We start from the raw sequence: 16636 nt of genomic DNA on the forward strand, positions 1-16636 counted from the left end.
TATTTATTTATTTCAGTCACTTGATGGACAAAATATATACAATTCTTGCTGTACACTTCGCATTGATTTTAGTAAAATGCAAAGTTTAAATGTTAAATATAATAATGACAAGTCAAGAGATTACACAAATCCAACTCTTCCATCTGGTGATCCAAATATTGATGCAGCATCACTTGCACTTGGTGGTGAATTATTGCCTCAACTTTTACTTGGTGCTGGTTCACAACAACGAGCACGTTTGCCTGGTAATAATTATTTTAATTATTTAAATATATTTATTTATTATAAAAATATTAATTTTTTAATTATTTAAATTAATAAATAAATATATATAAATGTTATGCAATTTTATATAACTTTATGTAGAATCACTTACAGGAGGACCAAATGTTTTGGCATCACCATTTGCAACAATGCATGGATTACCATCACCACTTGCTGGACCATATGGTAATGGAGTTACACCAGGTGGTGGTATTGCTGGTCTTGGTGGTTTTAGTTTGGGTGCTGGTGCACTTGGTGTTAGAGTACCAGGAAATCCACAAATGTCATCAGTACTTCTTGTCACCAATCTTAATGAGGAGGTAAGCCTCGATTTACTTGAAAATACATTATGTCAATTATCTAACATTTACATTTTTACCTTTATCTATTTTCCATCCATCCACCTTTATTCCTTCTTTTTTTTTATTATTATTTTAGAATGCCAGTTATTTTTATTAACAAACAGTATATTAAATTAATTTTTTTAAATATTCAAAATTGACACTATGTTATTTATTAAATTTTGTTTTTAAATATTACTCAAAATCTTAGGATTTAATATTCTTTAATATTTTATTTATGTTGATAATTTAAAATTTCAATTCGTTTACTTTCATGATGATCGACACAAAGTCGACTTATTTAAATACATTCTTGAGATATTGAAATTTGAATAATGTTAACATTTCTGAGCTTCACCAAAAGTTGAATAAACTGGCTTTCAGTATTTCTATTTTTGGAATATATATACTCAAACCTGGTACGTACATAATTCCAACTGAATAATGAACGTAGCACAAGTAGTTTTTTCTCTTTCCCTTTTACCCACCTACTCTTTTTTACCCTACAATCCAGCAATTTCTTGAAATTAAAAAGTTTTGCATTGCTTCGGCAAGTATATATTTTTTTTTTATTCTTTTTATATATATATTTACTTTATTTTTATTTCTTTTTAATTTCAAGATTTTTATTTTTCCTTAATGCCTTGTTGCCTTTTGCCCTGAAGCCGATTAAATTGAATTTTTAGGGTAAGTTTAATAATGGCATCATATTTTAACAAGGCAATTGATTCCCAAATCATACATCATTTTTTAATTTTAATTTTTGTATATATATATATATTTTTTTTTTTTTTATCTAACATGTGTGGTTTTTTTTTTTTTTTTTTTTTCTTTTTCACTAGCATAATGTTGACAATTCATTGCGATAGCTGTAGAAAAAACAAAATTTATTATTAATGAAATTTTACTTGTAGAACAATAAAATGTAAAAAAAATCGATTTAATAATCAAGTACAGAGCATCACGATACTTGTCAACATTATAAAAAATAAAAATAAAATAAACATAAATATTCGCAGCTGCAACTTGTCACTACTATTACTTGTAACTTGTGTGTATACTTACTTATTTATTCGTTCGTGTTGCGCACAAGCTTCACGTTTCTCGATATATATTATTTGCTTATATTAATTTTATTTTCTACATTTATTAATTAAAATTTGGAAAAAGAAAGAAAAAAAAAAAAAAAACATATATAAAATACTTTGATGTGTATACATGTTTTTTTTTTTCATTTTTTTTTTTGCCATATTTTCTTGCAATGTTCTAAAATTCACTGTTCATTTGCCATTCATGGAATCATTTTTTTTCATTTTTATTTTCTTTAACTGGTGAATAATTTAGCACCAATCAGAGTTAATGAAAAACTTGCTCGAGAAACTTGTGCGCTCACGTACTATATTTTTTTTGTTTATTTATTATAATTTTTTTTTTAATATACATGTATGTATATATTTTACATCGAATCCTATGTACTTGCTGACTATTACTGACTGGACTCTGTCTGTTTTCTGTGTAGATGGTCACGCCTGACGCTCTCTTTACCCTGTTTGGTACGTCTCCACATTTATATTATTAATTATATTACATTAGTTATTATATTTAATGAAAAATAAACCCCAACACCACAACACAATCCTTTAATTCACACCAATCACATTGCTGTTAATTTTTTATTTATTTTTTTTTTTTTTTGTCATTATTTATTATTATTTTTTTATTTCAATAATTTATTACTAAAAGTTTTGATATATTATTTTATTTTTTTAATATTTCTATTGAAATTAAAATTGAATAACTTTTTTTTTTTTATTTGTAATTTTAAAATAATATTTTGAGAATTGATAATAATACAATTTTTTTTTTCGTTTCATATTTAAAAATAAAAAACTAGAAAAAATCCTATTAAATTTATTTTCTATATTTATAAAATCATTTCGATAAACTATTTTAATTTCTGCACAAATTTTCTATATTAAAAATTAAATGAAAATCAGATAAATAATTTTCTACATAACAATTAACATGTTTTAAAAGCTCCATATTGAATGTTTAAAAAAAATATATGAAATTTTAAAATTTTAAAAAAAATAATACTACGGATTATTATTTTTTTTTTTTTTACATTCATGTGAATCTTTTTTTGTTTTTTTTTTGTAATAATAAAAAATTCATTTTTTTACTCACAGCATTTTCACCTGCACATTTTACCTGATATTTAATTTAATCAGCTCTTAAAACATTTCATTGTTCCCATTTTTATTTTATATTATTCATTTTTTTTTTGTTTAATCATTATTTTTATTATTATTATTATTTTTCTATCTACTATGTTACTGCCTTCTGTATAAACTATTCATATATTAAATAAAAATTCAAGGAAAATTAATTTTTTTAAAAACAAATTAATAATCAATTTAATTACAAAATAATTTTATTATTCATTTCATATTTACATTTGTTTCATAAGCTTTTGCTTAAATAAATTAAAAAATTTTAATAAAAAAAAAAAATACATACAACACTGTGAAAGGTGTTTATTTTTTAAATTTTCAATCTATGATTTTTATTTGTTTTAACATTTCAATATAAAACTAACAAACAAAAAAAAGAAAAAAAAAAAAAACCGAACATCTTACGCATGATTTAAATTTGAGTTTAATTGTATTAAACAAATCGAAAAAAAAAAAGAAAAATAATTGCCTAAATTGTAGAAGAAAAAAGAAATAATAATGATACAGATATTGATTATTTTTTTTTTGTTTATAAATTTATAAATATAAATTTATAACAAATTAATTAACAATTATTTATAATGTGTTGATAATGTAGGTGTATATGGGGATGTACAACGTGTGAAAATTTTATACAACAAAAAAGACTCTGCCCTCATTCAAATGGCCGAACCTCATCAAGGCCATCTCGGTAAGTTTTCATAGTTAAATAAAATACATTAACTATGTATTTATTAAATTGAATATCAAGATAAATTAAAGAAAAATATGACATTTATTTTTATAACATTGTGAATATTTTTTTAGCCATGACCCATATGGATAAACTACGAGTGTTTGGAAAGCAAATCCGAGTGATGGTCAGCAAACATCAGACAGTTCAATTGCCCAAGGAAGGCCAGCCAGATGCAGGATTAACCAAGGACTATACAAATAGTCCACTTCATCGATTCAAAAAACCAGGCTCAAAAAATTATCAAAATATTTATCCACCAAGTGCAACACTTCATTTATCAAACATTCCGTAAATAAATTTTGATATTATTTATTTAATTTGATATATTTTTTTCATATTTATATATGATAATATTTGTTTTTGTTTTTTTTTCTTTTTTAGAGCAACTGTTACTGAGGAAGAAATTAAAGAAGCCTTTACAAAGAATGGTTTTACTGTTAAAGCATTTAAATTTTTCCCCAAGGACAGAAAAATGGCACTTATTCAGTTGCCTTCAATGGATGACGCTGTTTCAGCTCTTATTGTAAGTTTATTTATTTATATATTTATTTATTTATGAAATAATTTTATAATAAATTATGTATTTTATTAATTTACAATTATTTTTACTTTTAGAAAATGCACAATTATCAGCTGAGTGAATCAAATCATCTTCGTGTTTCATTTTCAAAGAGCAACATCTAACAAGACAGCCGACAATTCGAGTCACATTGGCATCAGCCATATGCACTCGTTCACTACTGGTACACCAGTGCTCTTTATGGTTGATAAATAATATTAACAACATATTTAAGTGAAATGAACACAATTTAAGTGAAATCTCGCGACTTCCATGGATTATAATTATCCAAATTGCAGCAAAAAAAAAAAAATAAACAAAAATATCAACAGAAAATAAATAAAATAACAAAAAAATATACAATACAAAACAAAAAAGAGAAAAATAATCTCAAAATAAGTTGTCACATTCCGAGGTTAAAGAAAGTGTTCCTAAAATTTTAGTTTTTTCTTTTTTTTTTTTTTTCTCATCCTATTTTCCTTAATTACTATTATTTTTTTATATAATAAACTTCTGATAAATTGTCATGTGACAATATAAAAATAGTAAATATTTTTAAGAGCACAAATAAAATATTTGTAGATGAAAAATTCGCATGAAAAAAAAAAACAATAAATAAGCATGATAATTGAGATTTTTATCTCTATAATGATAAAAAAAAAAATTACAAAAATAAATCAAGCCAATGTAATTCTTGTACAGAATTGACATTTTAATTAATAAGATATTGACGTATATTTTACAAATTATTAGGCAAAAGTTCAATAAGAAACAAAAAAAAAAAAAAGAATTGAAAAAAAAAAAAAAAAGTAATAATAATAAGCTGAAAAAAAAAATGGTCGCATTAGTGTCCAACAATTGCTGGCGATTAATTATTATTAAGGATTACAAAAAATTTTTTTAAGTAAAAAAAAAAGTAACAAACGAGATAAAAAAAATGATAAATAAGATGCAAAAGATAAAAAAAATAATAATAATGAATGAAAAGAAAATTAGTCTGAATGCAACCTTAAAAAAAAATTAAGTTAGAGAAGTGAATGAATATTAATTCAAATAGCGATTTAAAGTAAACTAATTGATAAAAAAAATAAAATAGAATAAAAGCATGATTATATAGATATATACCAGTCAGGCGGGACCTTTTGCAGCTTACAAAAAAGGTGCTATCAACATTTTATTAATTGCAAAATAATTCAAATCATTTATTTTATTAAAAAATTTTTATTTATTTTTGCAAATCTTTCATAAATTAAATTTCACTTAGAGTACATTTTTTTTTTTTTTTTTTCAATATCAATGCATTCTTTCTTACATTTCTTTTTCATTAATTTTTTATTATTATTATTTTTCGAAAGATTTATCAGCTGACAGTTGACAAATAAAATTGCAAGACAATCGTGCCGATTTATTTTTTTATGTTGCTAATAATAATCGGTGCATCCAAGGTACAAAAAAGAAAAAAATGAAAATTAGTTAATTATTTGTCATCAGTGTCAGTTGATGTGATATTCACTGATTTTAAATTGCATCGATTTTAATAAAATAAATATGTATAAACATGTTTTAATACGCACATAATTGCCAACAATTAAGACACAAATTTCAAACACAAGTTTGCTGAGCAAGCAAAAGAAAATTACATCAATCATTTTTTTATTCATAGAAAAAAAATATTTTACCTGTGAGTTAAAAAAAAAAAGAAAAAAAGTATTTTAATGAGTTTGTTTTTTTTTTTTTCAATTACTAGGTACTTAGGTTTGTTTTTTTTTTTTTCTTTATTAATTTAGTAAGTTACAGCGTAAATGACAAGGGCCCTAAAAAATAATATCGAATTTTTAAAAATTGCTTCCAGTCTAGTGTAGAAAAAATGAGGAAAAATACCGTCATCAGGAATTGAAATTTCCTGTAAGCTCATTAATACAAATGAACAATGAAAATAATATTAAAAAGTAATTGATAATTGTCTTCCATTGTCAAAACTTTTGCACTATTTGGTGAATTTATTATCCTCATTTTTTCGTAAATAACTTGAACAATGATAACACAACGTTAATGATAGCTTCATTAAGTGGAAATGGATTTTTCCTTGATGTGTTATAGTTGTATAATAAAACCGTGTAAGATAAAATATCAATACATATGTAAAATGAAGGAAAAAACAATGAAACAAAATTAAATTTCATTAAGGTAATATAAAAGTACATTGACAGAACGATGCCGACAGGCCCGTGACCGATTAGTTTCTAAGTGTAACAAATAAAACAAAATAATAAGCTAAACTAATATGAAGAAAAAAAAAAAATCATTTAAAATAACAAAGTATATATAAATGATAATAGCGTTGACAAACAGATTTCAAAAATTAAGCATGATATATATTTTTTTTGAACTTTTTAATTTTTCTACTTTCCTCACAAAAATCTACAAAAATTTCGTTTTTTAAATTAAATTTTTATTCACTCTTTTTGTTAGAGTCAAAGGACAGTTTGTGAATAATTTAAAAAAATTAAATAATAGCGATAAATATCTAAAAGTATTTTCGGGGTCAAGTAGACATTTAAATTTGAAAAAAAATAAATAAAACACTTGTGTACTTGGAGAGTTACAACGCATGAAAGTGTTTTATTTCATTTTTTTTATTTTATAATATTTATTTTTCTTTTTTTTTTGTTATTTTTGGGACAATCGTTGAGCCTGAAATATGTGAAGTTAAAAAAATAAAGCGAAATACAAATCAATCAATAAAAAAAACTGGGATAAATGCGAAATAAAATAAATTTTATAGGGAAAAATAAATACACACAATACAAGTTGATTGAAAATTAAAATTTTACTCAATTTTAAATTTATAAATTTTTAAATAACTCATGTGAATTATTTTACCCTATAAGATTAATTATTTTTTCCTTCAAGTCAATTAAAATATTTCAGTGGTACAGTTAAGAGAAAGAATGAATAAACAATTTGCAAAAAAAAAAAAAAAATCGACTAGAAAAAATGAGAAAAAAAAAGAAAATAAATATAAATAATAAAAAAATAAAAAACACATGAATGTAGCCGCGTGAATCCAAGAGCAAATGGTTGATTGAACAAATTATTCGTGTGAGTGTTAATGGAAAAATATAAATTTAAAAAAATAAAAAATCTAACAAAGGAAATAAAAATGAGCGATTGCCGGCTCAGCCAGTGGTGTTTGTGCCAAACTAAACTAACTGTTGTTGTTCGACCACAAAGACAAAAATAGAAAAAAAAAAACAAATTAAATGTACTGAATAATTATCACAAAACGACCAATAATCGTTTTCTTTTTTTGTTTTTTTTTTTTAACAAAACAAAAATACAAAAAAATAGTTAAATAATAAAACAAATAATAATTAAGCCGGCATGAGCGGAGGGGCCAGTCTTTGAATCCATGATCTGTGTCTTTAGAATCTCGCGTTAATTATAATAAATAAATAATAAGAATAATTTTTAAAAAAATGAAGAGATAATTTATCTCCATTTTAAATTGTTTTAACATTTGAAAAAAAAAGAAAACATTTCTCTTTATCAATGGTTGTAGAGATAAATTTAATAATTGTATGAAAAAAAAAAAAAAAAATTGTCTCGTTTCAACGCCATGCACTTGTATCAATTTCACATTTCAAATCGAGTGATACATATTTCATATACACGCACACGCACGAAACAAAAATATATATAAAAAAAAGAAGATAGAGGAAAAAAAAAAAATATTAAAAAATGATAATAATCTGTAGTATTAAAATGATGCTTGGCGGTGTATAAATTTATAATTTTATTGTTCTTTTATAATAATTTCTTGTAAGATTATTTTATTTTTAATTATATCTTTTAAGATTAATTTTCATTTTGTACACCGTTGTGGTGCACCATTGATTATTCATATCTTTTTTTTTTTATATTGTGGTGCTTCCCAATTAATTCAATAATAATTATCAAGTTTTTTTTATAAAGTATTAATGTATTATTATTTTCTTTATCCATTTTATTCCATTATTATTGTATGATTCATTTTTTTTTCTTACAAATTGATTTTTTAATTGATTTTTTTTCAGATTTATTATTTGTTTGGTTTTTCTTTTTCGTTTTCACATCGCCTGAAAGCATTGTTAGCTGGATTGAGGGGGGCCGAATTGATAATTGGACTAGCCAGTCTTATTAAATGGTGTTATTTAAAAGATAAATATATATGTAATTTTTATTTGTTTTATTATATTTATATAATAATTATTATTTTTTTATTTTACAGAAAATTCAAGTCATTTTTATCAGAGGAAAAACATAATAATAGAATATTATTTAATCTGAGAAGTTGAGAATTGAATGGCCTAAAAAAGTAGCCACTGATTTGTGATTTCTTTGGTGAAATATTGTTTAAAATTATTAACAATAAATTAATCATTTAATTTTGATTTTTAAGTTGTTCTTAAATGCGAGATGCAGTTATAATGAGATAATCAATTATATTTTAGTTTAAAAAATAGAATACATGATAAATATAAATATATTTTATAAATGAGTTGTATAAAATTAATAGCATTATTATGGTGGTATAAGAAATAATGATTAATGACAATTTAAAAAAAAAATTATAATTATTATTTAAATATCAAACAAACGAAAATCATTTACACAATTTTAAAAAAATAATTGCTTATTAAATCGTTTAAAATTAACATTTTTCTTTGGCAATTTCTTCAATTAATTTTTCATATTAATTTATAAAAGTAAAACGTTGAACGTTTACTAATCATAACTTCATTAAAAATTAAAACAAAAAAAGTTAAAAATTAGTAGAAAAAAAATATACAACACTGATAAATATATAAAAGTGTTATTAATGTATAATTTTTTTAATCAGACAGTAGAAATTTTTAGATATTTTTTGAAAAAAAATCATAAATTTTATCTGTCTTTAATATTGTGTGCTGCGACCTTGTCAATGTTACTTTTCCTCAGTGTTTAAAAAAAATAAAAAAACGAAAATATTTAAGTATAAATAAATTAACAAGAAAGTGATATATATTGAGTAGGATAATTATAGTGGATTTATTTGCACTCTCGCAAAGCCTCCGTTCTCCGGCAAACGTTGAGAATAAATAACGTTCAATAAATTAAGAATTAACTTATTAAATAAAACAAGTAATTGTAATTATTATAAATCGTCGACGTTAAGGAAAAAGAAAAAAACAAAAGATAAATCAACTATATTAACGTAGTGACGATTTGATAAACGTGTATATTTAAATGACAATCACTTTTCTCTATCTATTTACTGACAAGAAGATTTAAAATACTAATTAAAAACCCTAAGAAAACGGTTCAAGCTGCCACACAATGATCAATCAGAATTATGTATTTTTATCTTGGACAATGATAAATTATTTAATTTCATAAATAACATTTTTATATTTAAAAAATTATAGAAAGATCCAAAAAAAAATAACTGAAGATTATAATTATATCGGCGTTTTCTGTACGCGTCTTATTTTCCTACTTTCCTGTTGCCCTATTCTTCGCTCTAACATGTACCGATTACTCTGTCATTCTTCTCGTTGCAATACTGTTATAAGCAAAAAATAAAAAAAAAAAAGATTTATTTATCAAAACAAATTGACATATTGATACATCTAATTTTATTGATTAAAAATTAAATTAAAAAATAAAAACTACAACAAAAAAATCAACATATCAATTTTTTTTTTTATCTATCAAATACAGTATTGCTAGGAGAAGTCTGTCAATCGGTACAAAAAAAAAACATCGGATAAAATAAAAGACTAATAAAAAAAAACTAACAATCAAAATATTTTTAAAAATATTTAAAAAAATAAATTAATAAATAAAACCAATTATTGGGCCAGGAATTGCGTTGCAAGTCACAATCAGCTCGGCTCCGACAAAATCATTTTAAAAAAAAAATATAAAAAATATTGTCAGAGCGAGCATTTAACAATTAAGCATTTAGTAAATTTATTAGGATTAATTAAAATATTAAGTTAAATAAAACGAAATAAATTAATCAACTCAAACAGATATATTTCAAGGAAAAAAAAATTATCCAATATTATTTAATGAAATTCAAATAATTACAACAAATGTACCTTTCACGATGAAAGTGTTATCAAGTAACACGCAAAACGTGAGTTATTGCGCATTTAATTATGATTATAAAACGACACGTGTGTGATTGAGTTGAAGAAGAAAAAAAAAACAATAGGTAGTTGAGTTGAAAAAGAAAAATTTTATGATAAACTGTGACAACATAATTTGTTATTTTATCAAAATTTATTGTTATATTTTTAAATAACAATTTAAAAACAGGCGTACGCGTACAGAACACCCAAAATAACACAATTATTTATTATTTATTTATTTTTTTTTCACAAATATACATGTACATAAATACTAACAGTTAAATACTATGAATAATTTCCATTAAATTTATTTTACTACATCCTACATTGATCTATATATTATCTAATATTTAAAATATTTTTTTTATCTTTTAAATTTGTTAACAAACTCTTACATTTTTTTTTTTTTTTTACTTAACAATGTATTTAATATAATTTACAAATTTATTTAAGTACTACTTATATTTTACTATTTTAAATTTCGACATGGATCGTTAAAATTTATTAAACCATTTGTGAATTATTATAATTATATTTACATAAAAATTTAAACATGAGAAAGAAACAAGTTAAAAAAAAGAAAATTATATACATTCCACAATCGAATTTAAAACAAAAAAAATATTTAAAAAATGAAAATAAATTATTAAAATGTGCGGCTAACATGAATTTCTTTCGCACAAGCTTGATCGAATACAATCGTTACGATTTGTGCCTGAGATGTTTAAACACGTATTCTATGGGATCAACGTCATTACCTTGTTGTAAAAAGACGAAAAAAAAAAAAAAAATACACGACAAAAAAAAAAGTTAAATAAGGCATCAATGTTATATTAAATAAAATATTATTGTATTTGAAAAAAAAAAAATATCTATATATCAGATGACCTTTTATGGCATTCACTACTGTATGTAGTTTGTATCTTGGCTAAGGATAACGCTTGCACTATAATTGCCAAGATTTTATTTTAAATAAAATATATTATTAAAGCTTGACAATCGAACTGAACTTCTCAGTTCTTCGTAAATAAGTAATTACAAAAATTTAATAAATATACCAAATTAATTCGTGACATTTCGTCACAAATTTATTATATAATTTTTAATCTGGCAATCAATTATTGCGTTATCCTTGGTTATTTAAATTAAAAAAAAGAAAAAGAAAAAAAAAACTGTCAATACCATATCTAAAATTTAAAGTTTATATTTTTTTTTTTCTTTCATATATATATTATTAACAAAAATATTTATTATATATAAAACTTGTACTTCTACAAATAGCCACATGTACCTATTGTAGTATCATCTATATCTATATCTTGTTCTGTAGATGTATGTATACAAACATCCTCATTATACATATATATCTATATCACAGTATTTTCCTATCCTTTTTCTACTTTTCATTATTTCTATAATCTATATTTAATCATTTGTTTTTAACTATATTATTCAATTATTTCTTCTATATTCTAATGGACTTTTTCGACTATCAACAACTGTCATCGATCTCTGGTAATTATAAACTTTATTTCTTCTTCTTCATTTGATTTTACATATATATATATTTTTTTTTCTATAACTAACTATAATGTCAATCATAATTATTCTAATATTAATATTAAAATAATATTTAATAATAACTTGATCTATTCTATTGCTATCTATAATTGACTATTTTTTTTATAATAAATAAAACAACAACAAATTGAAAACATGAACAACGCGTGCGCCATTGTGCAAAAAATTTAAATGTCATATTGACTGACATATTTGACAATCTCATATGTTCGTTAATAATAATATAAATAGTTATTAATTTGGATAATATTTAATTAAATAAAATGACAGGGATAATGTGTATTTGTGAGTATGAATGAGAAATGCAATTTTTTAAAAATTGTATTCAATTAGATAAATAGAGAAATTTAATTCATTTGACGACGATAATTACTACCAGAGGTGGAATTAAAGTAATTTAAAATATTAATAAAATTAAGTAATTGCGATTTTAATCGTAATGTATCCGAATTCATCAAAAAAAAATAATCTTAACATTCTAACAGTCAATTTAATATTAAAATGTATGTACGCTTTTTTTCTTTTTTATTATAATTTTACTAAATTTTTTTAACGAGGTCTATAATATTTTATGAATTTTATTATTATGATAATTATGATAATAGTAGAAATGTAAAAAATAAGTTATAATACATACTCCCTTAATTAAAAGTAAATAAAAGTATCCTTAAATATACAAATGAAAAAAAATAATAAGGAAAAAAACAGGTAAAATATGTGCAACTGTAAAAATAAAAAAAAGATTTAAAAATTCATGAAAACCAACAGCTGTCGATAGCAAATATTGAATATATAACAAAATTATGTCCTAATGAACTCTGAGGTGTACTGACGTATACCCTGAAAAAAATAAAAAATGAAGAAAATCATTCACCATGAAATAAAAATAAAAAAGAAAAAAAAAAAAAAGTCATAAATAAATGAAAAATAATACTTAGATAGAAAATTTATCACAACATAAAATTAATTGAACGTGAAACAAAAAAATAAAATAAATTGACTGTTAATAATAATTAAAAACATAGACTCGGTGAAATAAATAATAAATTGAATAAACATATGAAAAATAAATAAAAAAAAAATATAACTGGCGAGTTAATTGAGGAGGGCAGAGGTCAATTGAATTAAGATAAATATTAAAAAACAAATTAAATATATAGTGTCAATTGTAAAACAGAATTAAATCCTAAAAGTATAAATAGAATATAAATCTTAAATTGTATTATGAAAATGAATGAATTTTGGATGTTGAAAAAATTGCGCTCACGTTGCACGGACTCTATACATTTAATAAATAAATAAATATATATATATAAATAAACCTATAATTGTATAAGATATATTATGAAATGTTGACATATTGAAGAGAAAAAAAATTGATAAAAAAAAATGACCGTAAGTGAGCTGCTGCGTGGGAGCATTATCGTTTTAAGTGAAAGTGAAATGAGAAGAAACAAAAAAAAAAAAAAAGATAAGAAAAAAATAAAAATCATGAATGCGTATTTATTTATTGGCTTTGTGATAATACAATTGTATTATATAACAGTTTTTTTTTATTAATTTATTTATGAACAAAAAAACTGATTATTTGAAAAATAAAAATAAATAAAACATACCGCCCAACTGTTAGCAAATTAAATTTAACTAAAAATAAAAAAAATTTAAAAAACGATAATGTAATGATAATTAAATATACGAATGTATTAGTCAATTTTATTTTTGTCCAATAGATCAGAACTTCATTTTTTCATGATAAAAAATTAGTAACAAAAAATGTTCAGTAAAATAAAAATCAAGTGAATTTTATTCAATTGATTATATTCATAAAAAGTGCGAAATAAACACAATGAAAGAAGCAAAAAAAAAAATAATAAAAAAAATATAGATATAAAAAAGAAATTAAGTAATTATGAACTGGAAAAATTTATTGAGCACGTAGAAAAATAAAATTATATCCGTGCTGAATGTTACGACTGTGTTAGAATCATTAACATAATTATATATATTATACATGATAAATTATCAACAATATCACCATAAAAATATATTTAAAAATATTTAGATTTATATATGATATAAATGAAAACGAAAAAAATTTAATCATACAAAGACTCAATTAAATAGAAAATAAAAATTTAAATAAATTACAAAAATTAAAAAAAAAGGTGACATATTTCATCGTAGAAATCATATTGTTGTCACGTGATATAAAAATATTTAAAAATATATTAATATATATAATTATTAGAAAAATGATCGTTAATTAATTGCCATGAATCAATTATTCAAATTGTTTAGACCATTATTTCGGACGTTTAGAAAAATTAAAATTAAATAATTAAAAATACATTTAAGTAGTTAAATAACATTAAAATTAGTAATAGATTTTATCGTATTAATATGAAAAATATCACAAGGCCATATATTTTATCTCATTTAATTTTTTATTCCAGTATAAGTGTTTTTTTTTTTTTTTATCATTTTAACATTATCAATAATATTTTTTTTTTTCTTCTGTAACATACCATAGTAAATTGTAAAAGTGATAAAAATTATAATTATAATTCAAAAAGAAAAATTAGTTTATTTATTGTTGATACTTGCATTATTATGTAAAAAAACAAAAAAAATTAATTTGTCGATAATAAAAAGACAAAATACTGAAGAATCAATGAACTTTTTTGTTTTTTCTTTTTCAATTAAAAATTCAATAAAAAAAAAATACAATTATTATTTAATAAAAACGAGTGTAACTTGGTAAAATGGAGTAATAACCATATGGATAATATGGATGTGAATATGGTGCATGCAAAATTGGTGTAAATGAATATGGTGAAGTGTAAACATTAACAGCATATCCATCGCCTCTTTTTGATTGTGTTGAAACTTTGATTCCCTCGTTTCTCATTTCTGAAAAATAAAAATACTCATAAAAATAATTGATAAATGAAAAATAATTCTATTGGCAATTGAGTGTAATAATTGCAATAAATAATGATAATAAAATGTGTGGGGAGCATTACTCGAGGACAGACAGAAATGTGTGTATGTGCTCAGGGACTTTTGTGGGAAATGGTGAAAGACGTATTATTGTTAAAACTTCAGAATGCGTCCTTGCAAATAATAATAATTTAACAACATTAAAACAAAGAATATAAAATAATCAAATATTTATATGACCTTGAGGTAGAGATGAAGCAGGTAAGGGTGCAGCTGGTTCTTCTCGTAAATCAATTTGACTGTGATAATTACTTCCAGGTGCAAAAAATGATGTTCTAACCATTGATGTTATTCCAGAATTTTTGTCCATCATTTTTTCCTGTAAAAAATATGATTTTTTTTGTTGAAATTTGTGAGTTACTTAAAATTTTAATTCAATTTTTTTACCTCATTATTTGGTGATCCAGAAGATTCAGTCATTCTTGAAATAATTTCTGGTTTAAATGATTCTTCATTTTTTTTCATTTCTATTTTAGGCATATCTATTTTTTCTTCAGCTTGATGTGATTCTTGTGAACTTTTAATTGGCATATTTGATTCACTCATTTTTAAAGCTTCTTCATATGCTTGAAAATGTTTTTCACGTGCTGCTCTAACTTCATCTGTGTCTTGTACAGGTTGTGGTGCTTTTGGTAAATTTGTTGCATCAATAAGAAAACCATTTTCACTATCAGCTGTATATTTAGCTGTTTGTATAGCACCAAAAGCATCAACATAACTGTATGCACCACGTGTTTTACCATCAGCTAATCGTATTTCTGATCTCGCTGAATCTGGACCACTGTATCCAAAACTATACTGACCCATGCTATCCTGGTATTCCAATAAGACATCAGTTGGCTTTCCAAGTATTCCACTGATCATCCACAAGACTAAGATACAGTATCCCTAATTAATCAAATAAATTATAATAGATATTAATAAAAATTATTAAACAAAACAATATACATATACTGATGTATTTTATAAATAATACTTGCCTTCATAATGAGTATTTTTAATCAGGACTACACAAGATGATGTCTTGAATTTTATAATGCCCTCGAACTTGATACATGGTTGCTTATATACTCACGATCAAGACGATGTAGCCGGACTCAGAACTGGTTACACTTATTCCATCCCGAGGTCGTCTTTATCGAATTCACCAAGAGACTTGTCAATTTTAAAAGAAACTATAAAAAAATATTTATATATAAAAGAAGAAATACTGAATCAAAGAAAAACAAATGCTTTGAAAATAAATGAAGAAAAAAAAATTAATTGGAGAAATAATAATAATAAAGGAAGTTGGGGAAAAAAAAGTATCAAGGACGTGAAGAAATATTGACCACAATAAAAATTATTATTATACCACGATCATGATCATCATCAGCATCATGATTATCATCATCATCAGGTTGTCTAAGGATTATAATGCCGTAAAAAATTACAGTAAATCTCAAGGTTCTTTTTTTTTTGAATAATATACTGTTTGTTATTTTTATATTTGACTTTTAATATCAACACTTTCATAATAAATGAAAATAAATTTATCAGAGAAATTGATTAAATATTGTTCTCCCACAAAAAATATAAATAATTTATTATCTAACTTGAAAAGCAATACTTGAATTTAAAAAAAAAAATAATTATGTATTTCTATTGGCAGCCAAGGTAACACAGTGACCACATATTGACATCGATTGATCCAGTAGTAAACAGCTTCTCAATAATTTTAATATACATATATTTATTTTTTTTTGAATAATTATATGCAACTT

At 22.8% G+C, this 16636-nt stretch overlaps 2 protein-coding genes across 4 annotated transcripts in view; one reads left to right on the forward strand and one right to left on the reverse strand.

Moving 5' to 3' along the window:
- LOC122859011 (polypyrimidine tract-binding protein 1) overlaps positions 1 to 6932 on the forward strand; it is a 67377-nt gene extending 60445 nt beyond the window's left edge. For 2 of the 3 annotated variants that reach the window (XM_044162323.1, XM_044162325.1), the window contains exons 8-14: positions 17 to 245; positions 367 to 584; positions 2125 to 2158; positions 3438 to 3530; positions 3647 to 3863; positions 3957 to 4098; positions 4191 to 6932. In XM_044162323.1, the coding sequence (XP_044018258.1) occupies positions 17 to 245; positions 367 to 584; positions 2125 to 2158; positions 3438 to 3530; positions 3647 to 3863; positions 3957 to 4098; positions 4191 to 4259 (1002 nt within the window). In that variant the 3' untranslated portion in view covers positions 4260 to 6932. The remainder of the gene's footprint in view (positions 1 to 16; positions 246 to 366; positions 585 to 2124; positions 2159 to 3437; positions 3531 to 3646; positions 3864 to 3956; positions 4099 to 4190) is intronic. The other variant, XM_044162324.1, reaches the window with a different exon arrangement.
- Positions 5617 to 15975, reverse strand: LOC122859012. Its single transcript, XM_044162326.1, has 4 exons — positions 15854 to 15975; positions 15261 to 15761; positions 15054 to 15192; positions 5617 to 14783 (listed from the first exon to the last, which is right to left on the reverse strand). Exons 1-4 carry the CDS (start codon positions 15857 to 15859, stop codon positions 14608 to 14610), a joined length of 822 nt encoding a protein of 273 aa, XP_044018261.1. The 5' UTR covers positions 15860 to 15975; the 3' UTR covers positions 5617 to 14607.
- Between the last annotated feature and the right edge of the window lie 661 nt (positions 15976 to 16636).

Source organism: Aphidius gifuensis, linkage group LG6 (genome assembly GCF_014905175.1).
Source record: "Aphidius gifuensis isolate YNYX2018 linkage group LG6, ASM1490517v1, whole genome shotgun sequence".
Taxonomy (NCBI): domain Eukaryota; kingdom Metazoa; phylum Arthropoda; class Insecta; order Hymenoptera; family Braconidae; genus Aphidius; species Aphidius gifuensis.